Source organism: Meleagris gallopavo, chromosome 14 (genome assembly GCF_000146605.3).
Source record: "Meleagris gallopavo isolate NT-WF06-2002-E0010 breed Aviagen turkey brand Nicholas breeding stock chromosome 14, Turkey_5.1, whole genome shotgun sequence".
NCBI classification, from domain to species: Eukaryota; Metazoa; Chordata; class Aves; order Galliformes; family Phasianidae; genus Meleagris; species Meleagris gallopavo.
The window spans coordinates 7,124,605-7,137,561 of NC_015024.2; the positions used below are offsets into that span (position 1 = coordinate 7,124,605).

Genomic DNA, 12,957 nt, shown 5'->3' on the forward strand with positions numbered 1-12,957 from the left:
AAAAAAAAAAAAAAAAAACACTGAAAATGAATTATAACAGATTTGTTCTCCTTCAGTGCACTAAGTTTTCTTACTTGTAAACACAAGTTTTTCATTATTTTAATGATAATAAACAATCAAAATATGTTCTGTTATTGACTTAAAATAACAACCAGGAAATTTACTGAAGGGAGCTTTCAGTGTGGAGTATATTAATGAAAAAAATTCTCATGATTCAATACATTCAATGGATACATTCAGTACAACTCAGTGGATTGAGTTTACCTCCTATAAATACATTGGGGAATTTATTTTTCAGTTTGTTTTCTTTACTTAAAGATTTTTCAAGACTTTATTTCTCCCATGAACTATGTTGGGAGAACATTTTTATCTTTACACCTAAAAGTAATTGACATAATAGATCTGGGTTCCTGAAAACCTTTAGTGCTGAATATTAGAAAACATTTGAATAAATGGTTGTAAAGGAAATGGAAAAATTGTAGCTTTTTTTCAATATGGAGTAGAGAAGATTGACATTTACAGAATCATAGAAGTCTCTCCAGAGATGCTTTTTATTCATTTTGTCTAGTATTCTATAATAGAGTAAATATTTCCCTCTCTATCCTGCCACATAACACAGATTCATCTTAGATTTTTCTTGGATCTGTTTAGTGTGAAGAGGAGAAAAGGAGGCCTGCTCTTCTGGTCAAGTATTAGTACGCTTGGCTAGAATGTAAACTGTTTCAGAATACCATTTGGCTAAAATCCTGCAAAGATATTTTTACACTGTACTTTATCTAGGTGTCTTTCTGGCAGCTTTTATTTGGCACATTCCTAAAGGAGCAAATAATGTTAAGAATCCATAAGTGTTTTTGTAATGTATTTGTCCCAAGATGCATTTGTTCGTCTGCTCAGTGTTTTCAGTATGAGGTTTTAATGTCAGCTTCAGAGGTATTGAATCAAACTTTGTCATATCAGTGAGGGTTTTTCCAACTTTTTGTTTGAGTAGAACTTCCGTTCTTCTCAATAGTGCAAATGTTCTTTTGTGCAAGAAGAAAGAATCACAAAAGGCTCTTAAAGCAGCATTAAGAGGAGATTGACTTGAGAGAGTGAAATGCAATTATTTGTTCATGATAATAGATAAGTGCTCTTATTGGTGGTAATTAACACATTCATACAGTGTTGATACTCCCGGGAATGTATCAATAGATGTTTAAATTATTTAGTATGTGGTTTAATCTTACAGACCACAGCATTACCCTCTGAAGGTTCTCATGTCTCCATTTGTTGTGCACAACAGGCATGTTCTGATGGAAGGACTTTAACAAGGACTTTAATTCAAATTCTTCTTATAGGACCTCCTTGCATTGTGTGGTGTAACTAAGTTAGCCCGTTTCTGTAGTTCTATGTCTCTGGTTATCAAAACAACAGAAATCTTACATTTATTGTAAATTGTAAATTTACAGTTTGTATGGCTGATTTTTAAACAGTTTTAGTAAAATTTTGTGAGCAGGTCTATCCTTGGGCAGTTTCTGCAAGGATGACTTCTATTTCAAAGGCTGTACCTTGGCTTTGTCATATATCACTTTGACAACAGTTCTGCTACAGTTGCTTCTTCTGGTATGTTGTGCATTAAACATCTTACAGCACAGTTGGCTTCATTTAGCAGCAGTCATGTTTGCTTTCTTTTCCTGTAATTTGCAATATGTTCCACTGGCTTCCTGTGTTGTTTGTCCTGATGCTTTTTCCTGCCCTGCCACTTGTACGGATTTAGATTTCCTGGTCCATCAGCCTGTTCAGAAATTTCTTCTTCCCATCTGTTCAGAACTGGCTGTTTTTTCAGTCTTTAATTTTGTTTTTGCAATTAAATTGTTGTATCTAGAGAGTCTCTATTTGATTTAATTCCCATGATCTGAGCACTTGTCTTCTCTTACCTACCTGGAAAATTTATTTCTAAGGGCATTTTTTCATGTGTTTCACTTTTTCTCAGTCATACCATAGCATCCTCCAGCTCAGCCAAGTGTTATTTTCTTAGCTGTCTTTCAGTTTTCATAGTTTTCAATTAATATCCTGCAAAAATGTGGAAAAGGGGTACGTTCTTTTAAAAATATAGAAATACCGTTTTCTGTGGTCACATCAATTTATGCTTTGATTCTCTCATCACTATGAAGCTTTCAAATTGAGTTCTCCTCAGCTTTTTATGGCTTTTTATTAAATTAAAATATTAATATTTTAATTTAATTAATATAATTAAAATAAATTAAAATGTATTAGTGATAGCTGTAACTGCCCTATGTGCTCAACTTGTGGGACAGCAGCACTTACAGGAGAATGTTGGTAGTTCATCTGGGGATGGACAGTGTGTGACTTCTGCTCCAAACTCCTCCTTCAATTAAAAATAAATAAATAATAATAGTAATTGTTCACTTTAAATATTCACCTTCCTACTGGTTGCTTTTAGCCGTTATATCTATTTTAAGTTGAGCAGGGCCAGGTTAGTCGCTGAATGGGTATCCTCAAAGGTAGTTGTTTTGCTGCAGGAACTTTCTTATAATTCAGTAGGCAGCAATCTAGAAGTGAGGACTGAAACTCTCCTCCAAAATTAGTTAGTGTTAGGAGGACTTTACCACTGTACTCCTGTATTGCAAGTGGACTAAAATCGAATCTCAGATCATCTTGTTCACTCAGTAAATTAAAAAAAAAAAACAAAACAAAACCAAACATCCGCCATAAAACTCAGTGTGAGAATAAACACATCTGGCAATATTCCAATTCTTCTACTGCCGTTTCAAAGGAAAAGAGAAGTGTTATTAGAGAAATGTTGGAAGCTGAAACAACTAAATAGCTACCACTGTGTCTCTATGCAATGATGCACTTGAAGTCTTTACCGCCCCATGTATGTATGAAAAGGGAGCGTGATTTTTGACATCATTGGTTCGTGGATCTCAGGACATGAAGCAAAATAGGCAAGCACTTTCTTTTTTGTCTACAGATGCTTTGATGTGTTAGTCGATGCATCCACAGTACCCAGTAGAGGGGGAGGCTGGGGAAGAATGAATAAAGCAAAGGCAATTGCCAAAATTGGCATCCAGCCCCAGCTCTTGAATATTGGACCACCCTGAAAAGCATTCATATTAGCGTTGAGTAGTATAATTATTCAATTGTTGGTGTATGTCCCAGTAAAGTATGTGATTTTGTTATTCTTTAAAATATGACCAGACTAAATACGTTGTCAGTGTCATCAAAACTATGCTAATATTGTCGCTATCTTTGAGCCAAAAAAAGTGCTGGATTTTGCATTCTTTTCCAGTGCTTGTTCCTATAGGCTGTGCTTGTACTGCTTCATTGTATGACAGCACAGCTCTGCAATGTTAGGGGCTGTCCTTGAGGTCAGATGCTGCAAAGAAGAACACCATTTTGGATGCCAGAATCTTTGACAGCTTTCCCTGAGAAATTAATGATCACATTACAAAGGCAATATGCTAGAGGAAAAAACAAAGATTTAGTGGTAACAATTTTTCTAGGTAATAAAGCAGACGATGGAAAAGAAAGGGTAGTATTCTGCATTTTTTTCATAGTAACTGAATTCCTCAGCAGATCTCCCTTATTTTTCTATACAGGAAAAACTAAAGAGCAAAAGGCATTGAGTATTTTATTTCTGTAGCCTTATCTCACTGTAGATATTTTTACAAATTCTTTGTATTAAAATACTTTCTGTTGTAGCGTTAACCTTTGTCATGCTGTTGTACATCTTTAAATCTGCACACCTTGGTTGCCTTTGTTGAGTCTTCAGTCCTGTTTCTTGAGGTCAGCAGTATCTATGACAGCAGTTTAATTGTTACATGCAGTTATACTGTTATTTTACCTTTATATTTCACATTGCTGTCAATGTTCCTATTTTCTTGAGGCTAGTTTTTATTAAATATCTACACAAACAGCAGTGGAACAAAACACCATATTATTGCAACCAAGCCCATCTAAGAGGCCGGGGAAAATAAATACTTGAATTGTATTTACCTGTTATTGCCAGGAAGCACAAACAGAAATTGTATTTCAGGACGTGTGGCTGAAACTGTTTGCACTTACTGTCTTTGAACATCTGTCTCTATAACATCACAGAAATGATTCGTATTAATAATAATAATTCGTTAATATTATTAATAAAAATAATTCGTATTAAATTCTCCTCTTTTTTTTTTTTCCTTCCCTTCCCCCAGATTCCTAAATATTCACAAGCACTTAGTTCCATAACAGTTTTGGGGATACAGATGACATTCACCTGCAATATGAAAACAATGCTTTTTCAAATGAAGTAGTTGGGGCAATGTCAGTAGAATTACTAAAACTAAGAACTGCCCAGAACCACATAATATAATAATGTATCTGTTATTAGAAACAGATAATATTTTAATGAGGCTATAAATTGAGAGCTCAGATGCATCTTGGATTGTACAAATTCAAAGAGATGCATTCATCAGACATAACCAAATTTACAACAAGGAGTTTGGTTTGGAAATCATTCTACCTGCAGATACAGTATCCAGAGAGAGATGATTTCCACTTCTGGGCTATCTGCCTGAAGTTGGTGCTGTGGATAATTTTTTTTTTCCTGCTCTATTCTTCCTCCAGTATAATAAGAATTAAACTGTGACCTAATTTACTTTAAAAAAAAAAAAAAAAAAAAAAAGTAGATGCATAAAATGTGACTTATAAATTGCTCTTGGCATATTGTATTAATAACAGCCAGTGTAATAGATACGCAGGTTGTAGGAAGGTAGTGAATTGCCACCAGGATTAATTTTAAAGGAATCTGGTCATCACAGATTGCATTTTAATTGCAGTCTCTTGTTTAATATGCTTGCTTAATGCTTCTTTCAGTAACCAAAAAAAAAAAAGCCTATTAGTTTCAGTGTCATTGAATTAATATTTTAGGTCATCAGCAAGCGTTTGGATGATTAGTGCTTAGAGCTGTCAACATAATGCAGAATATAGACTCAAATAATCATGTTCAAGGAAAAATTTTTATGGTTGTATTTCACTGGAGTTTTCTAATTCATAATGTGTGTGTATATATATATATTATATATACTATATATATATATACTATATATATATATATATAATAAAACACAGTAAGCAGCACCCCATGGATGGGCTAATAAAAGTAATCTGCTACCATGGTGCTATGGATAATTTAATATAAATTCATTTTAAAAATAGCTTTATATATGTATTTATTACATAAATATGTATTTTAAATGCCAGTAGGTGGATGTTAGATTCAGTTGAAAGCTTAACAGCATGGACAGCAAGGCTTGTCTCATGATCTGATGGAGATGATGTGTACATAGAATCCAAAGGAAATAATCTTTGAGTGGGGAGTCAAAGTGAAGGTTCTGCTTCACTGAGGGCACTGTGGCACAGATCACCTAGGGAAGAGCATTAATGCTTAGCCTCTGAGGAATGCAGGATAGAAGATACCTGATCTGCTCAATATTGCAAAGAAATATTGTAAAATGTGCAGTGTTGGAATGAGATTCAAATACAAATTGCAAAGAAACACTAGAGATTATTTTAAATATAAGTTAAGGTGTAATTATTCCATTTAGGATCAGTTTGGCTTTTCAGTCATACTGGTAACTGAAGGGTGTATGGAGAACTTAATGCCCTATTGATTCTGAGAACAGCTTCCAGTTCCTACAAGAAGACTTTCCTAGAAACACCTCAGTGATTCAGTTTCTCCATCAGAAGATGTGAATAAGATTGCAGTGGACTGAGAAAGGGATTCTCACTTCAGTACATCATTTCTCATTTAATGTTTAAATGCTGAACAGTGGATCTCAGCCCAATCAGTATTTTGAAATGCTGAAATATTTCTGAAAACTAATGACAGATCACATGATAGCAGTCTTGACAGTTGATTCCTGATGTCTCATTTGCAGCTTGTTATTGGAGACTTGGAAATACCCAGACAATGGTTCTTGCCAGCTAGACAAAATTGAAGAAGTACATTGGACTGGTGACATTTGATACATTTGATTGGATTTTAAATGTATATTTCATCTTCTAGAGAAACAAGTAACTATGCCAGACATGTTTTAAAAACAAAATCTGTTTTCTTGACCTTGACTTTTCTTGACCAAAATATTTAGATGAAAGTAATACTTAAAGATATGTAGCTCAGACATTTCACTTTTTGTACTGTTTTTCTTGATGAGTGTAAGGAAAGATAACAATTTACCTTTACTCCATTAAAATCATTCTGATCAGTCTTTCTGATCACATTCTGAAATGAGTGAAATACCATTATTTCATGAGTTAATGAAAGCATTATTTCAAATGTTTGAACAAATGTTAGTGTGCATGTACACTTCTACAAATGAAATAATACATCTGTGGTTTTAATTCTGTTTATTGCTGCCTCCATTACTGATTTCATGTACAGATTGAATTGAGAATGCAGTATATCCTAATTGCTTCTCATCTGTCAACTACATTTGACATCACAGTTTGAAGTTGAGTAACTTTTTCAGATGTGTTCATTTACTCCTGAAAACCAACTGCAACATAAAAATGTACTTGAGCAGTCTGGGATTGCAGGAATTGCTGCCTGGGGGAGTTACTAGGATGTAATAAACAGAGATAACTTATTTTCAACATCAAGGATTTGTTATGTACTTCTCTTTCTCTCTTTCCTTCTCTCTCTAGGGGTCAAAAATAATAGGATGTTGTTGTGAAATCTGGGTCCAGTGCTTTCTGAACACAATTAGTGTTATATGCTATAAGATTTTGTGTTTGGTATATGCCATTAATTCACCCAAGTATGAAATAAGAAGTATTTTACTTTATGTTCTCACAAGTGAACTTTCAAACAGAGTAATACTGACCTTGCAGAATTGAAGACTAAAAGAAATGTATAAAATGTTGCTATGAGACATTCTAAGCATTTAGGGAAAATAAATAATCAATCATTAGGTTTACTCATTTATGTTCTCCAAAAAAGTGATATAGGAGTTCCAAATAAATGGCCTGCGTAGCAATTTTAAGTAAGTTATCTACAAAATGTACGTGGTTTCTATTTGTCATTTTAACCATACTTCCATTATGGAAGTATTTTGAATCTCTTAAATGATACAGGAAACTGAAATACTTTGCACTTAATGGATTTTAGGGTACTGAATAAACTGAAGATGGTAACAGTTTTTTTCTCTCCTTAGATCCAGCCATTGTAAATGGAGTTTATTGGTCAGAATCCTTAAATAAGGTGTTTGTTGATAATTTTGATCGTGACCCTTCTCTCATCTGGCAGTACTTCGGAAGTGCAAAAGGATTTTTCAGACAGTATCCAGGTAAGAATAATAGAGGTTACAGAGAAACAATAAAGAATGCTATGGCTGCACATTTCTATGGAACACTGTCACAAATCAGTAGTTTCACAGATACTTGGAGGTTCAGTTTTACTTATCTAGTTTTCAGAGAGAGATTCCTAATCAACATTTTCAACGTTCTGAGTTTTTTTTCTGCTAATTTTCATTTGAAAATATAAGCCCCTAAGATAACTCCTTCTCATAGACGGAAGTGTTCTTTTAGCTGACAGTTTAGCAACAAACGGTTGGTTGGTTTGATTTTAGACCTGAAATCTGAAGGTTAATTTGTTCCATACTATACTATAAGCCTATATGTCTCAAAGGGGCTGAACTGAATGTATATTATGTTTGTATTAATTTTAGATTATGGCTGAGTTCTCAAGCTGTATGATACGGAAGAATAGAAAATGTCTTTATTTTAAAGGCTGTAACTTCTTTAAAAAAAAAAAAAAAAAGGAAGTTTTTACCATATTTTGCTTGACTCACAGCCTGGAGGTACTAGACATAGTGACTGGTCAAAACACAAAATGTGCAGCCTGTGAGTGCAGCTGCAAGCAAGTACAGGCTATTATCAAGTTAGCAAGTATAGCTGTATAGCAATACCTGCTGAGATCACCCATGAACTGTAAGTACTCATGGCTTGAAAGGAACTTGGCCAGCCTGTCTAGAATCTGGACAGGACTGGAGACCAGGTACAATATTACTTCGGTGACAAAAATATGATGAGCATGGAAAGATTGAGGAGGTTTTCACCTTACAGTAGGCTAAAAACGAGTGAGGAAGCCATACTGTTTCTGGCAGTCCTCTTTCATTATTGTTTTCCAGCATTTGCTGTATTATAATAGCATTGACTGTGAGATTGATTGAAGTACGAAACTGTTAAATGCTGCTTTGCCACAATATCACAGAGATGTTTTGAGCAGTTACCATGCAAAATGTTGTAATTTAATCTTTTCATCTCTTTGTCTAAATAGGAATTAAATGGGAACCTGATGAGAATGGAGTTATTGCATTTGACTGCAGAAATAGAAAATGGTAGGCAATGGATGTATATTATGTTTAAGAAATGAGGAATTAAAAAAGTTCATTATTTTAAGGAACAAGATGTTTTGTATTTCATATTAGGTACATCCAAGCAGCAACTTCTCCAAAAGATGTGGTAATTTTAGTAGATGTCAGTGGCAGTATGAAAGGACTTCGCTTGACTATCGCTAAACAGACAGTTTCATCTATTTTGGATACCCTTGGAGATGACGACTTCTTCAATATAATTGCTGTGAGTGTCTCAGATTTTTCTTCCATTATTTTCTTCCATCTTTTGTTGCCATCCATTGTATTTTACATCACACAGTAAACTTGAAAAATGCTTCAGGCAAGTGATTGTTATAAGATGGCATTTGTAGCTACTGGACAAACTGATTTTCTGATGCAAGCCTCTTCAGGTGATGACAGTGTTTTCAAACTCTTGTTTTCTAGGAGTTGCAATCTAAAACTCCTTAAGCTGTCATAAGATTGGGAGTGGCAAAGAATAGCAATCTGTTTTGTAGTTTGCACTTTTTACATTACCTTACTTTCTAATTTGGGGATTTCTTTCTCTTTATCTCCACTGTTTTCATCTTACAGATTCTTCAGTAAAGTGCAATATACAAAATGCTGATTGTGTAAAAATTAATAGAATTAGATGTTTGCTCTTGCTGAAGCTTGCATGGCAAGATAAAATGTCAATTTACCTCCCAATTTTTATTTTTTTTCTCAGTGTGAATTAAAAATGTATTGTATGTGTACCGAGTTAATTGAGTTTCAGAAATGTGAGATGCTCATGAACCACAACTCTAAAGCATGCTAATGAATATAAGAACCCACTGCATGCCACCGTTCTGCTGACCTATTTTAAATCTACCATTTTTATTTCTAATATTCACATTTTTCTTCTAATTATAACACAACACTTAATATTGATAACTAAGTCAATCCACATGCTACTGCCCAAAAAGTGCAGTTTAGTCATCTATAAAACTGTTTGAAAAGTGGTGCCTGATATTTAGCTTTAAAGATTTATTAAGTTCTGGGACATTTTTTCCATGTTGATGCTATGATATGACAATATTTTGCAAATAACAGCACGGGTTTTTTGAAGCTTTATGGGGAGGTATTACTGCTGCTTACTTACAGTGATAATTTAGATCATAAATAGTACCTAATGTTTTGATGTATCAAATAGTATTCACACATTTTAAATAAATAACAAGAGGCTGGTTTTACAGCTATTTAAACATAATGAGAATGATGTGGGTAAGGATGGTTTGACCATGGCTTAAACTGACATCACAACTGTGATTTGGCAGGGGAGGAATTGATAGTTTAATAATTTTCCCTTTGTGGATATTGTTTTGCTTTTAAGTAATATGATAAAACAATTTATTAGTACGTGGTTTTCTCATGCATCTAAATCCTAAGAGTGTTTTTAAACTATCAAATGCAAGGATTTTGGCTTTCCCTTGTTGCAAAGAAAGCATCCTTTATATTCTAAAGTAAATGATACCATTAATATGAAAGCAAATCATCGAGACTGTCCTCCAACACACCTGTGATTAGTGTTAGTTTAAAAAGCCACCATAATAAGTAGTAAAAACATGTCAACTAAGTAATTACTAAGACATTTGACTTGCCATTTTTAGTGTATAATCTCTGATTTTTTAGAACTCATAACAGTTATTGTAAGCGATGTGGAAAGACTATGAAATATTTATGGAAAGAGATTTTCTGGTTTTTTGTTTGTTTATTTGTTTTTACTTTGGGAGAAACAAAATGTTCGTCTACAACAAAGAATGTGAAGCAAGGATCCAAAGCAAACCTTTTGCTGAAGTAATAGTACTATGTACAAATATTTCAATACACTTAAGTATGAAGTAATGTCATATCTTTAAAACTGTAATTGAAACTAAACAGAGCTGTGCATAAAAAAGTATTCACAGTGGCACAAGGCAGCTGATGGCCCCCTTCCACAGCTCCCAACACTGCAACCCCTCTTGCTCGGTAGTACAGGAAATTCTTATAATAAGAGATGTAATTACTATGATAATTATAGCATGTGTACTAGGTGATTTCTTCATCTAAAGGTTTTGTGGTTTTGGTTTTTTTTCTATTCTATAGCTTCTTTCAGGGTGATTATGTGTTTGTTTGTTGAAATAAGCAGGAGTACTGACTGAGAGTGCAATTTTATTCTTTTCAGCTCAGATGTTTAGTTTTAGTAGGACACTTGTGGGATGGTTGCTGTGCAAATATGGCCCTGCAACTGTTCACTTTTCACTATTCACAAAGAGGTGCTGCAGAGATGGAGGAGGCTGTGACAGGATTGGCAGTGAGTGGGAGAGGTGTTATTCTGTCATATGGAAGAAGGGTTTTAAGGAGTTGTTTTGAACTAAATATCACAAAATAACCCTCACTGTCTCCTCACGAGGCAAAAGCGGTAATTTAAAGAAAGCACACAATTTGTTTGCTTGAAAATGTAACAAGCTGCTAACAGCAGTGCTGTGGAGAGGGCAGCCAACCTTTCTGTGAGGAATGGCACAGGTAGGCTGGCACTGCATTACAGACTCCCTTTAAAATGTGATGTGTTAGAGGAAGGTATACTGAGGGTCTGCAGTAAAGCCAGGGGTACTGTGACTAATGCTCAGCAGAAGTGACTTTTGAAGCACTGATACCAGCCAATACCTGAAATGAATGTTTAGATGGCTGCTCTGAGAGACCTGGGATGAAAAATGCAGTATCTCCTTCTCTTCCCAGGTGAAATTGTGAGGCAGAATAATTCTGGACAAGCAATACGTGTGTAAGATTAAGTGAAAGTTTTGAACCTGAACAATTGTATGGCTTTACTACGCACAGTGATTAATGGAGGACTCTTATGAGGAAGTGTGTCAGGAATTAGGAGTCAGATGGATTAAGGAGTTCACTCACCCTAAAGCATGCCTGCATTTTGAAGGAAAAGAAGGAAATAAAGGGGAAATAGTGGTGAAAGATGTGATAGAGGACTTAAAGATATTTATAGGCAAAATGAAGCTAGCAGAAGGTTTACACAAACAGATGAGAAACTTCTGTGTTTGTTACAGGAAAGAAGGGAGAACACTTTTAAGTTTACTAAAAGAGAAGATGAGATTAGAGAAAGGCAAGATGTTTTATAATTTATCTGTTGAAAGAAGGCAGGCCTTGTTTAAAAAGTGTCAGGGTTGATAAGTGAGAAAACAGAGCAGCATTGTGGGAACAGGAATGAGTTACCTTGTAAAAGGCGATCGGGTGACAAAGATCATACGTCCCTAATGCAGCTCAGTCTCAAATCTTTGTTCTATGGACAAGTGAGACTGCTGTAAGCCAGGGTCAAATTTGGAAAGAAATTGAGCATTGAAGAAACAGTTATATATATCAGTAGAAGAATGGGGAGTGGAGCTTAGTAGATGGAGAACTGAAGTCTGAAAAGCACTTGTGCAAAATTTGTGATGATCGAATCTGTTAGTTTTTTATTCTCCCTTTACTATATTCCACTGTACAAAAAGTTTCTAAAAAGAATTTAGTTTGTTTTTTGTGTTGTCATACATTTCCCTATTCTGTACACAAAAAGAAATTGAGAATTCTCATTAATGATAATGGGAGTTATGATCAGTACACACTAACATCATTAAAAATTCAATTAACGCTTAAAAATATTCAGTAAAATAGAGAAACAAAACAAAACCTGCCAATCCTGAAAGTTACTAGCTATACATTAACTGAGTTGATTCATATCCACCATGCCCATTTGATTTTTCACTAAAATACCTTTCTAACTTTTAAGTAGAAGAAAGCAGAATTCAGTGCAAGTCTTTCCGGAGAGTAAACACAAAAAACATAATGTTAAAAATCATTTCAGTTTTCATGTTCAGTTTGGAAAATCTATCTGAAATTGTTGGACTGATGATTGAATTGCAAAACAACCTGTTTTGCAAGAGAAATTTTGTGCTGCCTTTGTTAAAATTTAAGGTCAGTTTACTGGCACATGAAAGGGATGCTGGCAACAAGAGAAAAGGCATATTTTTTCAATTTACTTTGAAGCCTAACTCCAAGTCATGCATTAAATTAACAATATTATCATAAAAGAAGTACTAATTCTGTTCAATGTTGAAATTTTTCAAATGCTTTTACAAAAAATGTAAACTCTACATTAAAAGAATAAAATATTAACTGAGCTGAGAATGCCAAATCGATTTTAATGCTGTTGTCACGCCATATTAGGAAAATATATTAGAGGAGTTTTATTTGTTCATTCGGGGCACAGTAGCGTAGTTCCTGGTTTCAATTTGCTGAATTTTCCATTATAAGTATTTTCTGTATCGTCCTGTTTAAGTCCTTGTATTCATTCAGAATGTTTAAACCTATTTTTTAACTGACCTGAGTAATCAGATTCTGTGTAGGTAACATGGCAGGAGACTGAGCGAGGGGAAGGCAGCCAACTGTCAGTCTCCATATAACTGCTCCAAGCCATGGGTTGTGCTTGTATGTGTGTGGGAATGCTAGGACAAGCTTGGAAATACCTGAACAAGAATTAAAGGAATAGGTTTGGCTTCGTTGTTTGGTCTTA

General features: G+C 34.5%; 1 protein-coding gene across 3 annotated transcripts in view; it reads left to right on the forward strand.

Annotated features, from left to right (window-relative positions):
- CACNA2D3 (calcium voltage-gated channel auxiliary subunit alpha2delta 3) overlaps positions 1 to 12,957 on the forward strand; it is a 399,128-nt gene that overhangs the window by 171,833 nt on the left and 214,338 nt on the right. For all 3 annotated transcript variants that reach the window (XR_004161297.1, XM_031555548.1, XM_010718481.2), the window contains exons 6-8: positions 7,197 to 7,328; positions 8,321 to 8,381; positions 8,472 to 8,622. Coding sequence is in view for 2 of the 3 variants with exons in the window: in XM_031555548.1 (XP_031411408.1) it covers positions 7,197 to 7,328; positions 8,321 to 8,381; positions 8,472 to 8,622 (344 nt within the window). In the remaining variant the exon portion in view is untranslated. The remainder of the gene's footprint in view (positions 1 to 7,196; positions 7,329 to 8,320; positions 8,382 to 8,471; positions 8,623 to 12,957) is intronic.